Source organism: Dunckerocampus dactyliophorus, chromosome 17 (genome assembly GCF_027744805.1).
Source record: "Dunckerocampus dactyliophorus isolate RoL2022-P2 chromosome 17, RoL_Ddac_1.1, whole genome shotgun sequence".
In the NCBI taxonomy this organism is placed as follows: domain Eukaryota; kingdom Metazoa; phylum Chordata; class Actinopteri; order Syngnathiformes; family Syngnathidae; genus Dunckerocampus; species Dunckerocampus dactyliophorus.
Genome location: NC_072835.1, coordinates 14,793,209 through 14,816,139, shown reverse-complemented (window position 1 = coordinate 14,816,139; position 22,931 = coordinate 14,793,209). Strand labels below are relative to the sequence as shown.

Below are 22,931 nucleotides of genomic sequence, written 5' to 3'. Positions count from 1 at the left end.
CGGGATTTGCTGATCGACTGTTTCAACTGCAAGTTTGTTTGACTTTTAAGCCATGATTTTCCAGAAAATTCTGGTGTTGGAATTCCAAATTGTACTACCTTTGCCTATGTATTAATAAAGTATCTATCTTTGTAGTAAAGAGATATACTAACAGTAGTCAACAGATTCGAAAGTCTTAGTAGTTACTTAAGAGTGTTCAAAGGTCGCCTAACGACAAACGTTGCATGATAACCACGCCGCCACATAAACATAACATTTGTCCTAAAGTTTGAAACGACCAGATATGAGCATACATTCAACAATGTGATACAATTATTGTTGCTTAAGAGCTGTTTCTAATATTTTGCTTCTGTTGCACAGCGGCAGCATGGTGGAATAGCAACGAGCATGCCTGCTCTGTGTTTCAGCCTCAGTTGGAGCATCTCTTGTGAAGTTGGCATGTCCTCCCCCTGCTTGCGTGGGTTTTCTCCTGGTCTTCAGGTACGACCTAGAATGCATGTTCGCCTAACTGAAGACTCTAAATTATCCATAGGTGGGAATGTGAGCGTAAATGGTTGTTTGTCTATATGTACCCTGTGATTGATTGGTGGCCAATCCAGGGTACCCCATAAATCTGCTGAGATATGCTCCAGCTCATTCCGGACCCATAGAAAATGGATGGAGAGATGAATTATCAACAGCTGTTCATGTCAGGATTATCTGTGATAGTCTTGACACAAAACATTCCTTATGTGGACTAAGATTCAACCTGATTGATTTAGGGTGCAGTTGCTTGGAAACAGCCCCGTTTGTTTACATGTTTTTTCATATTTGAAACAAAAATAAATCAGTAGCCATGACAACAACTTTGATACAAGCCTATTGAAGCAGAAATGCCTTTACATTTGAAAAACATACATCAGTAACCACAACAAAATTAAATCAGTAGCCATGACAACAATTTAGATGCAAGCCTATTGAAGCAGAAGTAAATTCCTTTGCATTTGAAAAAAAATCAATAACCACTATAAACATTGCGACACTAGCCGAATAAATAGACGTAATTATGTGTGAGGCGAATATAAATATACTACAAGAAGCCCGTGCACACTGTTAGAGCGCCATCACTTTACTTACCCGACTGAACCAGATGCTGAGCTGCGTCTCGGAAAGTAGGGCGAAGTAGAACCTCTGGGAGCTGGGCTGGATGTGGAAGGGCTCCTCCGCATTCCGCAGGGGACAAAGCAGCCTCCGTGGCCAGCCGGTTAGGAAATACATGATGGCCAAGTGGCTCCGGCTCGACTGGCCAAAAAATGTCGCAATGCCAGACTGGCCCCTTTTAATTACTCCACCGCTACAAGTGTTTTTAACCCAGTTTCCGCATGTTTGGTCGTGATCGTAGGTGGAAAATAAATTATTAACAGTGCGAAAGAAGACGATGTTAACTGTGCTGGCTGTGGGTTCATGAACGATCAAGCTACACGGGTAGCACTGGCTAGCGGAGCCAACTTGAAGCTAATGAGCTTCCCCGAGGCAGCGGCGATTCTCTGACTGAAAACAACCAGCGGTAAAGCCGGACAGACGCTCCAACACCCAGAGAATAGTTCCCGTAATGATAAACGTAAGGTCCCACCGGTCAATCAGTCCTCGCGGTGTCCGTAACGGAGGTGTTTACGGACGTTAAGGCGCTCAGCTCGGACTCCTCCGTGCCTCACCGACGCCATCTTTTTACTCGACGCTGATTGGCTACGGCTGCCAAGTTTGCTTGGTGTTGACATGTGACGTCATAACCACACTAGGTTGCATGGCAGCAGCAGCACTGACACCTCGTGGTGGTGGTGATGTCTGCAAAGTACATATACTGTATTTGATTTTTAACGGCTATTAAGATTAAAGATGCGAGTTTTTGTGTTGTCACACGAAATCTCATATACTGTAGAACACAACACACATTTAGCCGTGCAGTTTCAGAGGTGGAAAGGCAGCTAGATTGTGTCAACCAAGCCAAGTCAGCAGGCGCGGACCATGTCAACCCCACGTTCTGAGGATGTGTGCTGCTCTGCTTACTGGGATCCTGCACTTCATCTTCAACCTCAGTCTCAAGCTCGAAGTATACCGGGACTATGGAACACATCCTCCATAGTGCCGGTGACCAAGAAGCCCATTTTATCTGGCCTCAACAACTTCAGACTGGTTGGCCAGACAATGAAAGTCATTGATAGACTCGTGCTGGTTCAGTTGAGACCCCTGGTGGCCCTTTCCCTGGACCTTTACTTGTCTAACAGGCACCAGTTTGTGCGGCTGGGGAGCTTCCTGTCTGATACTGTGGTCGGTAGTGTCGGGGCCCCGCAGGAGATTGTCCTGTCTCCAGTCCTGTTCACTCTGTACACTTCTGATTTCCAGTAGAGCTCTGGGTCCAGCCACCTGCAGAAGTTCTCTGATGACTCTCAGGTGGTTAGGTGTATCAGAAATGGACAGGAGGTGGAGTGCAGGACACTGATCGCTGACTTTGACTTTGTAGAGTGGTCACAGGCAAACCACCTGCTCCTATTCAGGAGGACGGTGATTCCAGTGGAGCCCATCACCTTTCAGGGCCAGGAGGTGGCAGTGGTGGACCACTACAAGTACTTGGGAGTCCACATGAACAGCAGACTGTACTGGAAGGGCAACAGCAATGCGGTCAGACTGTACTTCCCGAGGAAGCTTGGGTCCTTCAACGTGTGCAGCAAGCTGCTGGAGATCTTCTACCATTCTGTGGTAGCCAGCGCCTTGTACTTTGCTGTGGCTTGTTGGGGGAGCAGCCCCAGCAAGAAGGACAAAAACAACTATGGACAAACTGATCCAGAAAGCAGGACAAATCATCGGCACTGATTTGGAGGCGTTTGTGACACTGAGAGACAGGACACTGGACAAATAGCTCTCCTGCATGGACAACCCCACCCACCCACTCACTCCATTGGACAATAGAGGGGCAGTGGTAAAAGATAATCCTGTATTATTTGTCATTCATTCATAGCATTATTGCGATGTACTGTCTTTCCTCCCTTGTAGTGTAAATTTACTTGTACTTATATTTTTACTCAATATTTGTAAATTGCAAATCTTGTTCATTTTATGGCCGCACGGTGGTCTAGTGGTTAGCATGTTGGCCAACACAGTAACAGCCTGGGTTCGATGCTCCCCGGGGCATTTCTGTGTGGAGTTTGCATGTTCTCCCTGTGTGCGCATGGGTTGTTCCCACGTTAACGAAAGGTTAATTGGCGACTCTAAATGGTCCATTGGTATGAATGTGAGTGTGAGTGATTGTTTGTCTATATGTGTATTGGCTGGCGACCAGTCCAGAGTGTACCCCGCATGTCGCCCGAAGTCAGCTGGGATAGGCTCCAGCATGCCCCCGCGACCCTAAAGAGGAGAAGCGGTATAGAAAATGGATATTATATATATATATATATATTATATACCTGTATATTATATACCTGTATATTATTTCTATTTTATTATGGTTTATTCATTTAGAATTTTGTAAATATGCAAATCTTGTTTCTTATATTATTTCTATTTTATTATAGTTTATTCATATTGCATTGCATTTTATTTAAGTGTCTTTTTCTTTTTCTTTGCAATTGAGCTACTGCAGTGAAGTAGTTTCCCTTGTGGCTCAATAAAGTCTGTCCAAGCCTAAGAAAGTAACAAATTACATTTACTTGGGTTACTGTGTTTGAGTAGGCTTTTGGCAAAATGTATTTAAATTTTTATTTTCAATAACATTTGTCCCCTCATAAATACCTTACCCCTAATAGTTGAGCGCCAAACAGAGACGTACAAACAACATTGATGTAATAATAAGCTTTTTTTAATTAGAAGTGCTTATTTCGTTCAAGCTTTGTCATCATGTAAAATCAATGAAGTATTAAACCCACAATCCCAGTCGCAACAGTCCATAGGAACTCGATTCAAAACTGCATTTTTTTTTTTAAACAAACCAAAAACAGCAGTTAGAGGTAAAGTGTCAAATCCATCACATACTCAAAAAAGATGGTCAGTATTTAAAATTGAAAAAAGAAAACTGAAGTATCAAAAAGTTATTGAAGGAGGAATGAGTGAATGGTCAACAAAAATAATAATAAAACAAAGCAGTTAAAACCTTTTTGGATAGAAACAAAAAACAGCTTTGACTTCTACAGGCTTTAAGACTTTCCAACATGTAGCCTATGATAGCTCTCATCAACAGTTGAAACTATTTCTATTTGTGTTGTTATTGTGGACAAACTGTGAAGATGACGGTGCTACAACTTTAAATCAGACGCCTTGTTCTAATATGCTTACACTCTTGATACTTCAACCATTTATTTCTTTTGCCATTTACAGTAACAAGTAACAAAAGAATATACAAAATTGACAGTGGAACTTCCAAAGTGGAAGACAGTCTGTGATGCTGGTTGATTTCATAGGAAATCATGTAAATTTAAATGTGTAATGTAATTTAATGAGTTTGTTCCAGGGTCCAAATGTCACATCAGATCACCTTTTTTAAGTGTATTATCAGCTAGTGGCATTTTAAAGGTATTGCACTGTAGTGTACAGTTATCCCCCATTTATTGTGGTTAACTGGTTCCAGACCCGACCGTGGTAAGTCAATCTCGACAAAGTAGGATTCAATATTAATAAATGGAATATTTTTGTAGTTAAGAGCATAAAAAAACTGTTTTGACTTTCTAAATGCAGGTTTCAACATTATTTGAGCCTTGTAGACATGAAATAACGCCCCGATAGTCCCTTTTACACTTATTCTTTGTTTACACCACGTTGTGCAGGATCTCTGCATGGACATAACAGACAGCCGCTGCTAGCATAGCAAGCTACCGAGCTAACTAGTTAGCCTCTCCAATTTACTGATTCTACACTGAAAAGTGGGGAAAAAAAGGACAGAGAAGCCAAAAACGTACCGCTTCCACACGGAATGAGAGGAGAACGTTTTTTTTTTTTTTTTTTACTCCATCTCAGCCCTAGCATGTCCCTTTCAGCCATGGTATGTCGGCTCAGTAGCCAGTCTCCATGTAGTGTGAAAGGTAATGTAATCTAACGCAATGTCGCATAACATCCCTGATGCCTCTTTCAATATTATTTGACTTTGCCATAGGCAACCACGAAACTGCAATGATGTTTGGTTTTTTTTTAACTCACAGTGAGCGATATTCGGACCGCGATATAGCGAGGGACGACTGTATACTTAATGTATTTACGTTAATGTGTGTACAGTATGTTATTGTTTTAATGAATTTTACCATGAAAATCAGGGGGTGCTCCAAATTGCACCACTTTTTGTGTTGTTCAGCTTTGGAGGTTCCACTGTAGTAATATTTTAATTAGTTCCTTAATCAAAGTGGGTACTCCTTCCATTGCAATGATCTAGAACAATCAAAATTGTGTTGTATGGACAAAAATGTTGAGACACACCTATTAATCAATTAAGCTTAAACAGCAGTGATCTCTGACCTCAAGTGTCCCAATACTTTTGTCCAGGAGATGTATTTGTCCTGTACACTGGCGGCCCGTGTCAGCAGTTTCAACAATCAATGTGAAAAGAGTTTCAAGTGAGTGCAAACAATCTGTGATGTGTGATGGATGGGGGTGGGCTGATAGGTGGCGAGGACGAAGGAGGTCACACGCTATTTTTGACAGTAGGAAGTAGTCATAGCAGCGTTCAGTAATCTCATGACTTATTATTATTAGTACTACTACTACTACGACGACTACTAAAGTGGCACACAGTGTCAGTGACAGTACAGTGTCGGCTGATGTGGCCCACTTATACAGGCAAGAATAACAATGCATATTATCCATCAAACACTAGGGATGGGCATTAGATTTATTTTGTTGAGAACTTACAATACATTTTTTTGTACATTTTTCTCATTTTTATCAATTGGGGAACATTTTTATTTACTTTTTTATTAATTAGGAAAAAAACAGAATTGCTATTTATTAAATATGCTTTATTACTGGGGAAAGATTTACCATCAGTTATGAGCAAATCTAATTTTTTAGTGGGTTTATAAAATCACAGTTACAATGAATTCATTGTTACTTTTTACACTTTGTTAATGTTTCCATGCCAGTGTCTTGTATTGAGCAGACTTGAGTTGAGACTGAATCAACAGCGCCTCTGCTGGTAGTAGCCAAGTAGTGCACTAGCCATTTCACAAACAGTCAATTCCACAGAATGGACAAAATTAATATAAAAGTAATTAATAGATTTGTATCTACTTTTCAGTTGTTATTACTATGTATAAAATTGTTCATTTGTATTATTATTTATAATTGTTATGATGATGATGATGATGATGCCCATCCCTAGCAAACAGCATAGTATATAAAGATGTTCACGGATGCGCTGTTACCGTGACAACACATGAAGATAAACAACAATGTCTGACGTTGCCTTGCTGGTTTTTCTCGCCTGAACATTTATCAGGTCTGATGTTTAAAAACAAAAACCAAAAAAGTGGATTTCACAGCTTAATATATTTTGTTTTAACTTCCAGGCACAGCTGTCTGCATTGGGTTTGTCGCGCACAAGCGATTAGCTTTGTTGCTAATATCACAAATGATAACGGGTGAAGTAGCAGTAGATGCAACATAAAAAGGTTTCCAGTTAGAGCATGAAAACTGCAACGCTAATAGTGTTTTGTTGTTGTTAGCAAAGGAAGGAGGCTTTTGCTGATGAAGAGGAGAGGTAGCGTGTTAGCATGAGAGTGCAAACGGAGGGTGCGAGGTAAGAAAGATAGAGTGGGGGAGAAAGAGATGGTGAAAAAAAGGCACCACAGATTTGAGATAAATAAAAAGGAAGACCCCCCTCCCCACGTCTTTGCGCCGACCAGGAAGTGAGATGATTTCTTCGCTTGGTTAGACACAGTGATGGTGGGGGTCTCTCAGGCTGTGTGTGTGTGTGTGTGTGTGTGTGTGTGTAGGGAGGGAGGTTGTGTGTAAAGGCAGCAAGAACCACTTACAGTTCCTCCACATCTCAGCTGATCTGGGAGCAGCAGAGGGGGCGGCACCCTCAGTATCTGTACATGTCATAAGTGCTAACCCAAGATGAAGGGAAAGCCCAAGAGGGGAACCTGTGCAGGATTTCTTCCAGCTGAGGTGTCCTCTGGTCCTTTCCGAAGAAATAGTGAGTAGAGATAGCCACTGAGATAATTCCCTCGGGGCCTGACGGGGACGGGTTGCTGGGCGGCTGGTGATGAACAACAGAAATGTGTTAGAAGATTTATATATATATATATATATATATATATATAAAAAATATATATTAATGCCATGCCCCACTGTAAAGCAAAACTGCATAATTTTGCCCATCATCCACAATCCTTATGTGAGACATGAACACACGTCTTTCTCTTTTCTGTGCGTTCTAAATAGAGAAAAACTGCTAGCAAGAGGCAGCTAACAATGCACGTAATGGGATTCACCTAGTTCGCCAATACGGACCTGCAAAAACCTATTGTTTTATATACATGTTGTGACCATGCAGTAACAGGTACATTCATGATAACATGTACTACTTACAGTACTTTGGTCATTTTAAGAATAACCGGTGCTTCCTTCCTGGGCACACTGAATTCACTGAGTCCATTGCAACGAACGCTACTTCTGTCAACAACAGCAGCATAGAGAGCGTTTGACTTCTTGAGAGCCGCCGCCGCCGCCAACTAATATTTTTTTACTTTTACTTTTACTTTTAAGGTGCGAGGCAGATCCAGCTATTGTGAAACACTAAGCCATTTTCATAGCGATAGTTACATCTTTCAGTCCAAAACTTATGCTACCTTTGAGCTCGTAAATTTAATTCAAACTCAGAGGCGATGCAGAAACGCCATTAGCTTACGTTACCTCTCACGAGTACAGATGTGCGGATAGATACCTATGATACCAGATCTTTAGGCTCTAAAATCAATTCTCAAATTAAAAGATCAATACTTTGATACGGGGCAGCACGGTGGACGAGTGGTTAGCATGTTGACCACACAGGAGATCGGGAAGATCTGGGTCCGAATCTCCGTTGGGCATCTCTGTGCGGAGTTTGCATGTTCTCCGGGTACTCGGGTTTACTCCCACATTCCAAAAACATGCATGTTAGGTTAATTGGTGACTCTAAATTGTCCATAGGTATGAATGTGAGTGTGAATGGTTGTTTGTCTATATGTGCCCTGCGATTGGCTGGCGACGGGTCCAGCGTGTACCCCGCCTCTCGCCTGAAGTCAGCTGGGATAGGCTCCAGCATACCCGCGACCCTAATGAGGATAAGCGGCATAGAAAACAGACGGATGGATATTTTGATATGTCAGTCATTTGAGGCAATGAATATCATAAACACAGTGGAAAGTAACCAAGACATGACATAGACGTGTTATACTATAACAGACCTGCCAACCTTGAAGACATTTCATGAGTAAAATGCATGGCTGGTACAGAAAAATGTGTACATGTTGGCAGGTCTATAATAAACTGCGTCTCCCATCAGTTGTGAGTGCCAACGGGCACCTTGCTCAGTAGAAATCATCACAATGACTCAAAATAATAAGTAATAAAGTTGCGTTGATGTCGTGTTGAATACCTGTATTTCAAACCAGAAGGTCCACGTGGGCGCGTCCAAGCCGTGCGAATAGAAGACAAAATATTCTCCGCTCAGGTCAAACTGAGGTGTGCCGTCACCAAAGGACCATGAGGAGAGGCTGGCTCCTTTATGAGGCATCAAGTACAGCGACATGTGACTCGGACCTACATGGACAAACATACAGTTATCAGACTGCACTACCAGAGCTGCCATAATTAAATACGTGACTCTCAAACCTTTGACGTCAAAGGTCATCTTGATGGTTCCCCACGTCGTCTCCTCCTTGGACACCAGGCTGAACTCCACCGGAGAGCTAGGAGACACTTGTGGAGCAGGGAGATACCAGTTCTTCCTATAAAAACACAGAAAGTCTAAGGATTAAAAAGAAGGCATCCAGGTTGAGAGTTAAAAGTTCAAAAGTCACTGACTTGCTGAGGAACTTGACAGGCAGAAACCAAGGGTAGCCGCAAAAGGGGCGGTCCTCGCGGCAGTGCGTGCGAACGCTATCGTTGATCTCAGGGATATGCGGCGTGATGTGCTGGATGCCTGTGTAGTCGAAGCTGTTGATCCACACACCCGAGTCCCGACTCTCCACCCGGCCCTGGAGATCGTGGAAGGTCCGCGTCGTATGCTGCCGACATACAACAAACTAACTTGTTTACTTTTTAACTGTCATCCAGACGTACAAAGAGAAGTTAACCACGGTATAATAAAACTAAAGAAACCATTTGAAGAGTTGTGTCAAACTTAAACATAAAGCGCATTCAATAAAAACAAGTTAACCACCGTATAATAAAAAATGAATTAAAACTAAACACCACTTGAAGATTTGCAGCACAATTGAGGATAAGCGGCATAGAGATTTTGCCTCGGTTTGCAATGTGAGTTTACAACTTAGCACGTGTATTACCTAGCTCACAAAATGGCAACCGGAACTGAAGTCAACCACGTTTACATCACTAGACTCTCGAAAACGGCAACAAAAAACCCGTTTTTATAAGTTTATAATTACAGCTCCACATGCACAAAACAATTACAAATGTAAATAAAAGATGAATGATGGGAATAAATGATCATTTAAGGTCACTTCTACCTTCATTGAAGGCGTGACTGTTCCCAAAGACACGATGTGACAGCGGGATCAACCGCCACCACCTTCTTGATCAAAATGCTTGTTACTTGCAACTTTCTTTGGCTCTCTTTTGGGTTACTGAGGTGAGAAACACTATTGAATTCAAGAACTAACTCATGGCAAAACAGGAAGGTGGTGGTGGTTGATCTCGTCAGTGCTGTTAATTCAGGTCCATTAAAAACTGAGGGGTAAATGGAGTGAGGTTCCCCTGACTGGGGAACTTAGCATCTGCATCACAGTCGTTTTTGGCTGCTTTTTAAGGCTGATAACGCTCTCTTTGTTATTTTGCATTGTAATGGAATGTAAAAAAGGTTAGTTTGGAGACTCAGGTTCAACATTACAAATGTATTGCACAAATCATAGTGTGTGTGTGTGTGTGTGTGTGTGTCCGCGTGTGTGCGTGTGTGTTGCAAGTGAACCTGCAAAAAGACCCGCTTGGGCCGTGGGCTGTCGGCGCTTCCCGAATAGGGAAAGAGGAGACTGCAGGACACCAGCAGGAACATGACCATAAAGATGGATGCCAGACCCGCCAAGGTCCACTTTGTGCTCCGTACCAGGTAGATGAAATGAATCTGAGAGATGATGGGAGTTACGAGTGGACCAATTTGAACAACAAGTGGCTTGTGGAGGGACACTCACGAAAAAAGAAGAGATCAATATAGTCCCAATGGTAACCATGGCAGCCAAGACCATCTCCGGTGGTATCTCGGTGCCGCTGCGCCCCATGATAGGCGTGAAGATCTCAAACACCACCCAAATGAGAAACATGAAGTGCAGGTAGGGCAAGGCCAGACCCAGCAGGTAGAGGACACTGTACTTAAATGACGCTCCTACCCAAACAGAACATTACCAGTTAGCTTTTACCCCTCTACATAATCATGTGGAGTTTTATTCCAAGAAAAACAAATGTTTGCCTCTGTTCTTAAATTCCTTGGCAAGCAGCAGTTTGGTGGCCAGGGGGAAGGCCACCATGAGCATGGGCACGTAGGCGGAGCAAAGGCCCCGCTGGGTCAACCACACCAGGCTGCAGCACCACAGCAGCAGGCTCACGTCAAAGTACAGGTCGCCCAGCTCCACCAGACGCACACCCTAAAAATGAAAGGAAGCAAGGGCCACTTTGAGCTTTTGTAAAGCAACATGTAGATATGCTAGGAGGTTATGTACTATATTTCAAGAAAAAAAAACGCATCTAAGCTTTGTGACACAGGTGAAAAAAGCGTATTAGTATAAACTTTGCTCATTTTTTACCATTTTTGCTGTTTTTTTTTTTTTTTTTTACTTTATTTTCATTACTTTTCCACAAACTAAGTTTGGTAAATGGTCTTTCACTTGTATAGCACTTTTCCACCTCCAAGGCAATCAAAGCACTTTGACACCGTTAGCACATTTACCTACTGATGACGCAGCATCAGGAGCAGCTGATGGTTGAGTATCTTGCCCAAGGATACTTCGACATGATCACGGGAGGACGGCGGATGGACGGACAACCTTCAGGTGGGGAGATGACCACTCTACCAACTGAGCCATGCTGCCCCATTTTCCAAAAATTCCAGCATTACTTTGTTTATTTTTGTTTCGTATCTCTTTAATACTTCAACTCTATGCTACTAAAATGACATTATTTGCCACATAATATTGCGAGTTTATTCTAGTAAAATTTCAACTTTTTTCTCATTAGAATACAATTTTTTCCCCTAATATACTGACTTTATTCTCAGACAATTACAATTCCAAATAGTTGTACTTTCTTTTCGTAACATCATGACTTTATTCTCATGATATTTTGACTTTATTCTGGTAACATTATGCTTTTTCCGCAACCTAATATTCAAGACACCTGCACTGTGTAATGTTCGCTACTTTGCTATTAACATTTGTGACTAATTAGCCTGTTAGCCACTAAGCTAGTTAGATAATGTCTAAGTTAGCCACTTAGCTACAGCTGCTACCTAATTAGAACTAGTTACTTGGCTAGTTAGTTACTTAGCTACTCAGTTAATCATTCAGTTAGTTACTTAGCCATGTAGCTACTTAGTTATTTACTAACTGAATCAGTTAGCTAGTTACTTATTCAGTTAGCTACTAAGTTTTACTTATTTGTTACACAATTAGTGAGTTAGCTACATAGCTAATCAGTTAGCCATTTAGTTGGGTATTAAGCTATTAAGTTACTAAATCAGTTAGTTAGCTACTTAGCTAGTTAGTTAGCCACTTAACCTGTTAGCTATTTACCCCAATTATTTGTGAGGTACTTAGTTTGTTAGATAATTAACTCGTTAGCCACATCGTCAGTTAACTACCTATCTAGTTAGACAGCCTGTTAGCTAAAAAATACACAATACATACTCAATTTTAACGAGGTTCCACAAGCGCAAAACAAGAAGCTCTTACCCTTTGTTTCAGATCATGATCAAGAAATGTATTTACTGTATTTTATGTTTTTATGAAGTTATGAAGTTTTTATGAGTTCTAGTCCACTTGCAATTGGCCAATTTGGGTCAGTGACCCTTCAGATCCAGCAGATGGTGCCATGGTGAAAGAAAGAAGCTTGTTGGGTATTAAAGGTTTGGAATGAAATAACATTGCCTGGAAAATGGTCATTTTTTAATTCAATGCATCAGACAGATCTGTGGATGGCAGTTTGACCTTAGTGAAGGTCTCAGTGTCTACAAGTAATGATTATTTTAAATACAGCTCTTGTAATGGACGACATTTTGTCCACTACTCCAATTCTTTGCCGGTATTAAACAGCACATTGTAGAGGAGTTCCACGCAGCAAAGACATCATCGTGCTTTTCAATAGAGCTGTTGTTGAATCTCTACACATGTCTATCTTTTTTAACACACACGCACGCACACACGCACACGCACGCACGCACACACAATGACACCGTGTGTTCAGGCACCAGCATGAAGGAAGAGGAACAAATAACTGCGACGCGAGAAGGTCGTCATGAGGGATCAAGAGTTGGAGAAATAACGTGAGCAGGTCTTAACCTTGATTGTAACGACAAGGCAATGAGGAACATTGTGTTGACAGGAAGTTATCAGTTGTCCGGTCCAGTTAGACCACATTCTTTCTGGCTTGAGTGAAAACAAAAAAAGCCCATTCGATTTCATTTCATCTTTGGCCTTGACTGATGATCACACTAAACTTCCCTTAGTCCTAACTTTCCTTTTCCATGAAGTGAGAGTATCTATTTGTATTTCGCCATAATCCTTTTATGTAGTGTTTTTAAATGCATGAGACACAGTATATTGTAAGGTGAATGATTTTAACCAAGCATCGTTTATTTATTTTATTTATTTGTAGAAAGAAAAATATGTATATTCAATATTTTTTATACTGTGTTATACTGCACTGATGATAACTGTTCAAGGGAAAGTCCAACTTCTTTATACAAATATATACATATTCATTTATTGTATTGTTTTTAGCACCAAAATATTATTAATAACCAATAATTTTTAAAAAAACAACAACAACTAAACAATTTATTTGTGTTTTGGATAAAATACAGGCTAAAAGTCACCAAATTGTAAAATATTCATTTATTTAATTAACATTTTTGGGGGGTAAAAAACCCCCAAAAAACAGTAAAAATTGATTGGATAAAATATTGGCTAAATTATTATTTTTTTTAATCTATGATATTAACATTATTTTATTTTACAAAAAATACTACAAAAAATAAAATGTAAAAAAACTTTTGTTATGAAAAAAATATTACTAGTAAAAAAGTCACAAAATTCGGAATATACAAATATACTCTCTCTTTATATATTATTATTATTATTATTATTATTATTATCATCATAGGTACTAGTGACCTAGTGAAAAACTCCACGGCACCATCCTGACCTCATATGCTACGTCAAAGAGAGGAGAGCTCACCCCATAGTAGAGGTTCTTGGCCAGCGTGTGCACCAGCACCATCTTCCCTGTGGCGGCGGCGCCGTAGAGACACACGGAGGCGTAGAAGTGGTTGTACCAGAACATGGAGCGGCCCAGCAGCGTCACCAGGACAGCCACGATCAGGACCGACAGTAGGGTGACCAACCAGCTGAGCACCACCACGCCGGTGGCACAGGTCAGATCTCGAACATAGCGTCCACCTGTGGCACATTGATGCAAATGTTAGCAAAATAGGATAACACTACTATTAATAACAACAATAACAATAATAATAATAATAATAATGATGATGACAAGTGTTTGTCATTATTCGGCCAACCTCGGTTTCCGGGCAGAGAGGCTTTCCTGGCCAGGTAGACGAAGGTTGCCAAGGCGACCATGTAGTTGATGATGGTGCCAACACGTGCTGGGTAAGCCACCACGGCCACGCCTAGCACGTCGAAGAACACCATGTTGCCATGACGATACTCAGAGGAGTCGGCCAACTTTTCAGACATAAGTAGGTGCTTGAGGACAGCCAGGATGTTGTCACCTGCGAGCAGGAAGCAGAGCTTCATCTCATCTAACAGATGAGCGTTATGTATATGACTGATACCAGGCAACAAAACTGTAGACATTAAATACATTTTCCTTATTTCCTAAAAATAATTCCTCCTCTTTAATCAACGTCATGCCCCAACTCATCGCCAGGTGTGTCATTAAATGAATGTCACACCTCAAATAACAGGTGTAATAACCTGTAACCTGCAGGAGATGTCTTTAGCACAACACATACTGCCTGTAGAGCAGACATGGCATCGGTAACGCTGACAGGAGTATTTATTATTATGTACCTGATTAACGCCTGAAAATGAATTCATTTCAAGAGGCTAACTCAACCATGTAATTAAACTGATGACAATATAGTTTCTCAAACAATTCCTCCTCTCACATGACGGATGAGACTGCAACCTTTGACCCTCCTCTAATTATTGCACTTTTCTGCTCTCAATAAAAGCAACGTCATCACATCAATCATTAAACACATCTGCTCTCCGTTACAGCTCACGTAGCTAAAAAAAGGGCAGCCAAAATATTCGGAGCACCGCGCAGTATGACTCAGCGTGTAGTTGAAGGTAGTAGTAGCACAGAAATATGGCTACATGAGTGGGAAGGGGGGAGGGTGTTCTGCAGCCTGAGGCCCACTTTTCCTGCATGCTTGCACGGTTCAAAAGCACAGTAAACACATGCGGGCAAGACAATGTGCTTATTGTTCCTGCAGCATAAACAGGCGGGTGCTGTGCTGGAAAGTGAGGACTCATGCGCAACACTCCACTCGCAGGGCTGCCTCCTTCATGCCAGACTAAAAATACTTGCTTCTTCACTTTCTCTAATAATTCATGTGCACACACAAGAGGAGACGTCCAGTAGTAGCAAGCGGGTGAGGAAGGGAGGTGGGGTGAGGGTGAGACCGCATCTGCCTGTCTGTCTGTGTGTGTGTTTTTAATGTTGACAGACTTGATTGTCTGCTAAATCAAGCACAGTATTTCAAGCACCAGGTAATGGGAGTCGCCGGCAGGTACGCTCACTACGGTATGTGTGCATTTTGCATGTGAAGACAGCGAGGTTAGCAAAGTGCCGAATGCAATGAAACTGGAAGCAGGTGCAGAATAATGTCGGGAGGATAGCCTCAAGTAGGCTCCATATAGTGTGGCTATATAGCTGTCGTTATTGATTAATCATTTATATCACATTACAGGTGTTATCTGCATACCTGCTCTCTGGATGGAGTCTGTGAGGATTCTGTCTGCGGTGTCGTACTTGGTGTGGTAGATGAAACCGTTCTCGATGAAGGCCAGGTCAATGCCTGCAAAAATAGCAAATTAAAGCGGACACAGATTAAGATTAGATATTTTTCCACCAAACACCAAACACTTATATACAATACTTGAAAGATCAGTTCAAGCACTTTGCAAACATTTAAAAAAAAAAAGGGACCTGAGGGACGCCTGGAGGAGCCCAGGTAAACATTTTCTTTGTATGAGTGTCTTCCTTTATTTGCTACCTGGAATGTTACCAAAGTCCCTATAGATGCGGAAATCCGTGTCGGAGGGAATGACGCCGCTCTGAAAGACCTCCTGGCCCACCACGGACGCGAATGGGTGTTTGGCGGCGTGGACGTAAGCCTGGACCAGCCATGGATTCTCTGGACCTGTTGGGACAAAACATGACTTTACTGTAGATTGAGCAAGTTCAGCTACTTGCATGAAATTATTAGGATGAAATGGTATTTTACCTGTCTGAAAAACCACCTCCTTGCCCCCGACGCCTGCGGCCTCTAGGTTGATGAAGGCTCTCACCTGTTTGGCCCACGGGTGCTGAGTGATGAAACCATGACTAGCCTAAAGGAGACAAATTTTAAATGTAGCACCAAAGCAATATAAACAGACATCCAACCGTGTTACCTGCAGGACATTTTCCTCAGCACCATTAAAGAGGAAGATGACACCATGGTGGAGAGGAGTAGACTGGTTGGCCAGAGAGTAGAGGACCTCCAGCATGACTGCGCAGCTCACGGCATCGTCACTTGCACCTTAAAAGGTCAAGATAACGGTCAGAAACGAACACATGCAACATCATTTATGCCGTTATCAGATGAGGAACCATATTTGTTAAGTTAAAGGTGTGTTCCAAATGGATCCTGTTATGCCACACGACGAGGCTTTCAATAAGCAATCACAAATACATAGATAAATATGAAAATATAATCCAAATGTAATGATATTGCATTATAACCATGGCTCTGCAACCCTAGAATGCTCCACTGTTCAGTACTGTTTACTGAAAGGGCTGTTTGCATTAACCTAGCACAAATAATACACACAACATGGGAATAAAAGGGAGGAGGCCGTGTGTGAAAACATGCCAGGAATGCGCCGACCTGGTTGAGATCCAGCTCCTGTTGCATTGTGTGATTATGGCGACGGGAGAAAGAAGGCAAAAAGCAGGCGGCGGGAGCCGGACCCATAAGAGGAAAAGAAGTGGACATGTGATACAGATAGCTTAAGACAGAGGAGAGACATTGCGAGGGGGAAGAAATGGTTTAAAAATGGTGACAATCATGTGCTACGGCTTTGTCGGCCCCTCATGTGAGCCGCAAATCCCAAGAGCCACCCCACCTCCAAAAAACAACTTCAACAAGGTGATCGGTCACAGGCAGCATTCATACAGAAAAGTCTACACATCCAACCAAGCGACTTTTAATTTGGAAATTGGAAGGCAAACGTTGGAAAATGATGTTAGTAACATTAGTACGGTATGTTATAGAGTTTGTGGTTAGAGTAGTCCACGTACAGCTTGTATAGCAGTATAAATTTACAATCAAAACACAGCCATTATTGTGTAACTAGCTGGCAACCAAGTGAGTGGTAAAATAATCGAGTTAAGCATAGCAGCATCATAGTCTGGGGCTCCACAAGTGCTTCCGGCAACTGGAGAGCTGAGGTTGAGCTGAGGCAAGATGTACTGTGACACTCCGAAGCAGATTCCTTGGGAAACTGATCCGGCTGGGAGTAGTCTATTTTTGTCTCCCTAGGTCCCTCTTTGTAGTTTCCAACCTATTGAACCTGAAATCCTTCCAATTTTTTCCCATTTTTCAAGCTATATTTTTAATAAATTCTCACATTTTTTTCATATCCTCTCCAAGCAATGCACCATAGCCACAAAAAGAATGCAGTTCTAACCATAACAGTGTTCAAGGGCTTTATGGTTGCATTCGTCCAGATGTTGTTAGTGAAACCAGTAACCTTTCACATATTGTTGAGCTTATCTGTAGTTGCTTCTTTAAAACAGGCGTTGCACAAACGACAATTCTTGTTCCTTTATGAAAAAGTTTTGTCTCTCCACGCCCACAAAACTGTCACTGGGTGAGACTCGTGTTGGTGGAACAGGAAGTGGCACATGCTGGCTTCACACACACACACACACACACACACAATTTGAATGTACACTAAATACAACATAAGCGTGTGGCCTGTTTGAGTTGAATTTTTAGCCGCTAAGGAGTTTTAGTTACGTTAACAGGAAATGCTCCAGTTAACGGCTTTGCTTAATTAACTGCTGCATCTCCTGTAGTCACCGGGTGCATGGTCTACAAATGCACAAAGTGCAAAAGTGGTCTCCAATTAGCGCAAGGGCAAAAAACATTAGCATTAACAGCTGTGGCTGTAGACAACCTCCTGATGTAGTTTTCTGCTGCATGCGCATTGAAATTAGGGGTGTCCCGATCCGATATTGATATCGGTTTGATATCAGCCAAAAAAAAACAACAAAAAAAACAGTATCGGATTATATCGACCTTATATTGCCTGTTGCCGACAAAACTATACGCTAGATGCATCTGCATATTAATTTAATAACAAATTGATGGGGAAACTAATAATCACGATAAAGCAGTATACAAAGTATCAAAATACATACAACCACCGATCAAGCTTCATTTTTGGGGGAATGCCCCCTCACAGTGACAGGTTTTCACCGCTGCATTCTGCTCCGTTCTCCTTGCACCACGAGGTATTCAGGCACGCTCGTAATTGTGAGTGTTGCGTGCTAATTGCTTTTCATTTATATTCAGGGAGCCATTACAATTGACGTGCCCCACTTTGGGAACCAAGGTCCTAAATTACAAAGATACTGGAGGGATGTGGGCGAGGGTCCAAAATCGTTGGAATTAATGTACCTCACCATACAAAACTTTATATTGGGGTTCTACACAAAAGATGTTGTGGTTTGTTTAACTAAATCAACCTCGGTTGACTTTGAGTAGGAGGTTGATTGGACTATTCTGGATTAAAATGGATGTCCCATCAATAACTCTATGGAGAAAAGAAAATGACAAGCTATGTCATTTTGGAAAAACTGACTTATGTTACTCAAGGAAGGACAAAAACTGCCTTATGTTACTCAAGGAAGGACAGAGGTCTGGAAACCTTTACTGGACTACATTAAACAATAGAGTACACAGTCACTTCAAATACAGTCAATGAGAAACAATATAAAAAGTTGTACAGGGACACCCCTAATTGAAATGTTGCTACTCGGCTGTTGGTGTGAAACTCGTGTGTTACACTCGGCGTACTGTTGTTTACTGTGACCTCATCAGTGCTATTAATGCGAGCTGATCAGTTGATTACAACTATGGTTCTGTTACTGCGGTGTTGTTGACTCAATAAGTCATCAAAACTTACCTTTATGCATTCCCACATAGTATCAGCATTTGAGACTAAATATGAGGTGAAAGAAAAATGGTAAAAATACAGTAGTAGTCTATCTGTGCGGCATGAGATAAAGTTAGCACACGCACAATGGACATGGGTCAAGTGAGACGGATGTAACAGAGAGAATCCGGCCACTTTTCAAAATAAAACATAAAAAAAATGAAATAATGGAAATAATTTTTTCTTTCTGTGCGGCCCGGTACCAAATGACCCACGGCTTGGTACCAGGCCGCGGCCCGGGGGTTGGGGACCACTGGTTTAGATGACTAAAACTAAAATACATCCCATCCCATTTTAGTAAAAAATAAATAAATAAATAAATGAAAACTGCTGCCAAAACCAACACTGACCTGGACTGTTGGCCACGCTGTCAAAGTGACAGTTGGCCAGCATCAGATGCTGCGTGCCGCCTTTGGGCTCCAGACGCACGGCGATGTTGGTGACGCGGTCGTAAAAGCTGGTGAAGCCGCCCAGGAAGTCGATGGAGAAGGAGCCCGTGGGCCGCTGCACGTCCACGGTGAGCTGATGGGGGCCCTGTGCCGTCTCCTGGCGGATCTTCTCAATCTGCTCCAGTAGGTAGTTCACCGTCAGGACCTCGTTCTCATGGCTGCCCACTGGCCGAGGCCCGACGCTGGTGATGTGCTCCAGGTGCCACCTGCATGGAGACATGCTCAGAGAATGCTTGCGCAAGGTGCATTGAGCTGTGTGACAAATTCAATTCAACAAAGTCAATCCCCACAAGAAGGTTGTTTTCATTAACGTGTGAGTAGGATTAGGTAATAATGATTTAAAGGGATAAGTAGTCCCCAGCAACTAAGAGGAACGACGTTCTTCATCACAGAAATCTGACCAGAACTGGACTTAGGAGACCAAGTGGGGGGGTAAGTCGCTATTATTGGACTACAACGCTGACGGGGATGTCGTACAACTTCATGTCAAAAAATCCGAACTATCCCTTTAACTCAATTTGTAAAGGGAAGAGTGACTGGATTTTAGTGAAGATCCAGGGCAATAAGTTCCATTTCGCTGTTCTATGGTCGTCATTACTTTTTGCTCTAAATCATCTGACGTCTTGCAAGATTTGGCTTGAGCTCTACTTTTTGTTAGATTTGTTTCCAGAAAACGTTGATGAACTTCAAATTCAAACTCTGAGGCGCTCGGTCTTGTTCCTGTTTGTTGTGAATTGGCGCTATATCAACAAAACTGAATTTAATCTTGATGACAATACCGGACCATAAGCAACAGATGGTTATCCGTGTATGCCCGAACTATGTGTGCCATACCACTTTCCATTTAATGCATGTGCATGCTGAGACACTTTTAAATCAAATGCAAGCAGAATTAATTCTTTTTAATGGAGCGAAAAGTGGTCAAAATGACTGACTAATCCCTTGGGCCACAACTTTCAACAGCTGACCGCCATAATCCTTGTTGCTCCTGAAAAGAGCCATTTCTACTTCCATCACACCAAAGCCTGCTTACCAGCTTTTTTGCAATTGAAAGCAAATGTGTGTCATCATATCGCAATGATCAGAATGTCCATGAATCTCTGTAATGTGGTTGGATTTCTTTGACAGCTTGGTGATTTAAGCTTTTTTGTAATTACTTTGCTTTCATATCATGAATCATAAAGAGCAATTGGAAAGCTATGAAAGACTGTACACAACACTGGTACACCTTTACAATCAAAGAGCTGTGCAAGGTATAAAACACTATATGCCACAATCTGCACAATCTATAAAGATAGCCATGGCACAGAGATGTATTGAAGTTATAATCTCTTCTTGTCGTTGTAGTTTAAAAGTAGACTATGTCGTAACATTAGGTACACCTGTACAATCTCTCCACGTCTATTATTTAGCAACCATAGAAGACCCCGCAGGGTTGACTGTAATGACTTCCGTTTACCTTGCAGGTGGGGTTTCAAGGGGGAGGGGGACTGACCAGGTAATGGTTTCTAGGCGGGTCATACTGGAGGAAAGGTTAGCTGCCCGGTCCTGCTGCGGGACCGTTAGCCGCCACACCAGTATGGGAGAGGTGGCGTTGGAGGTTCTCTCAGGCGTGGAACACTCACCTGGCTCTCTCCGCGTTGAAGTCGGCGCTCGGCTTCCCTATGACGAGCTGCTGCAGCGACAAATGAACGAGTCCCCACAGCAGCAAAATAAACAAGCACACCAGGGAAGTTGCCAGACCCTCTCTCAGCAGGTACAAGCTCACGTCGGGCTTCCTCTTCGGCTCGCCGCCGCTCCAGCCGTTGTTGTTTCCACCGTACCGGTGGCCCGCCGCTGCATAGCTATTATGTGTCCCTAATGATGATGGTTTTATTCTCCGCACAGTGGTGTCGCTCTCCATTTTACAGCCAGCGACACATCAGCTTGCAAGCGTCGCTCCCAGGCGTCGCTGCTTTCTTTTCCCCTTCCTGGACGGGCGACGGAAAGAGAGGAGGGACAAACTTCAAGGTGGGCGGGCCTCGATATTGTGTCATAAAAACGGGGGAACAATGTATTTTACTACGAATCCGATTGCTAGGAGGTGTGTCCCTGGAAACAAAGCACTACGTATTTTCTTTAACAGTTTTTGATTGACAACAATGCTGGATGAGTAGACATATACACTCCTGATGAAAATCTTAAGAACAGTTGAACAACTGCTACAACTTGCATTTTGATAAATTGGATCTTAATGAGGTTTTAAGTAGAGCTACAATATGCAAAAGCAGGAAGGGGGAGTGAGACAAAAACATTTGGAACTTGTAGTTTAAACAAAAAAACAAAACCAAACCTGAAATAGGTTGTTTATCACCTGATCAAATATTTAAAACCACAGGCTATAAAAGCCAAAATCTGCTCAAAATTTTTTTAAATACTATTGAGGAATTGACAATTTCTATTTATTTATATGTCCTGTGCAGACTGAACTCGAAACTGAAACCATGAAAATGCAACAAAATGGAGAGCTGTGAAGCATACAAGCGTATTCAAGAGTCAAATTGCATGCTGAGTACGATAAATCTGTACATGTTGGCAGGTCTGCACTAACATTGAAAGGACTCCCTGCCTCACATGCCTCGCATTTGGCTTGTAAGGACTTGAACATTTCAAGCCTGTGACTTGGCATTTGACTTAATCTGTCTTGTCTTGACTTGAGACTTGACTTGGACTTGCACTTGCACATTTTTACTTGAGACTTAACTCGGGACTTGGAATTAAAGACTTGCAAAACACTGACTTTCTCCCACCTCTGCCATCTTGTGATTTAACAACTTAATGTTTTGTGTTTTTGTCGCCATCCCGTGGTTAAAAAGAGTAAGGCAGTCATCCGTTTTATGGCTAGTTGATTAAGAGGCATAGAAAAGAATGAATGAATGACTGTAGGCAGTAACAGAAATGTGTTTAGAATTATGATTGTGATATCATTGCAGTACTATTGCAACGGCAATACACTTATCATACACAGCAATACATCAACTAAACATATGTGGATATCCATTGACAACAATCAGATCACGATAACTGATGATACATTCAGTGTCACAATTGCATGCTATATGCAACAAATAATACAGTGCACCATCTAATGAGGTCCAATGCAAGCGCTGTATATTAAAGTACCATATTCTGGGTTCTTTTTTTATTTTTATTTTTTTGCAAATGAGACAACTACAATGATATACAGTACTGACTCAATAGAGCTCTGATTATGCCAAACAAAACAGAGCATCATTATCTTTGTAACTTCTGATTTTTGGATGCAGATCGTATATGGAATTGTATACAGTGCACCGACTAATGTTAGTATCTGCAACAACTTTAATTCCAATTTACAAGATCGTGACAGCACTATGTTACAGTTTGTAAAGGGCAGATTGATATCTTTGTGCAGAATTTGTCATCTATTCTAAGAACGTAAATGCAAATATTTGACTTGTTTTCAGCTCGTTTTCCTCTGCTCTCAGTACTTTTCCATCTAACGTAGGCTAACCAGCCTGTGCCTTAAAGCTCGATGTTTATTGGCATCTGTGGGTAATAAGGA

The 22,931-nt window shown here is 41.9% G+C and overlaps 2 protein-coding genes across 5 annotated transcripts in view; both read right to left on the bottom strand.

Annotated features, from left to right (window-relative positions):
- ric1 (RIC1 homolog, RAB6A GEF complex partner 1) overlaps positions 1-1,710 on the bottom strand; it is a 33,597-nt gene extending 31,887 nt beyond the window's left edge. For all 4 annotated transcript variants that reach the window (XM_054756673.1, XM_054756674.1, XM_054756676.1 and 1 more), the window contains exon 1: positions 1,117-1,710. In XM_054756673.1, coding sequence (XP_054612648.1) covers positions 1,117-1,257 — 141 coding nt within the window. In that variant the 5' untranslated portion in view covers positions 1,258-1,710. The remainder of the gene's footprint in view (positions 1-1,116) is intronic.
- Positions 1,711-3,816: 2,106 nt separating this feature from the next.
- LOC129169839 (endoplasmic reticulum metallopeptidase 1) lies at positions 3,817-21,345 on the bottom strand. The gene is made up of 15 exons (XM_054756677.1): positions 20,974-21,345; positions 19,250-19,554; positions 16,089-16,216; positions 15,920-16,025; positions 15,689-15,835; positions 15,398-15,490; positions 13,964-14,176; positions 13,624-13,844; positions 10,643-10,817; positions 10,368-10,558; positions 10,148-10,300; positions 9,025-9,227; positions 8,833-8,948; positions 8,597-8,760; positions 3,817-7,216 (listed from the first exon to the last, which is right to left on the bottom strand). The coding sequence occupies exons 1-15, from the start codon at positions 21,249-21,251 to the stop codon at positions 7,040-7,042; spliced, it is 2,670 nt and encodes an 889-aa protein (XP_054612652.1). The 5' UTR covers positions 21,252-21,345; the 3' UTR covers positions 3,817-7,039.
- Positions 21,346-22,931: the final 1,586 nt, after the last annotated feature.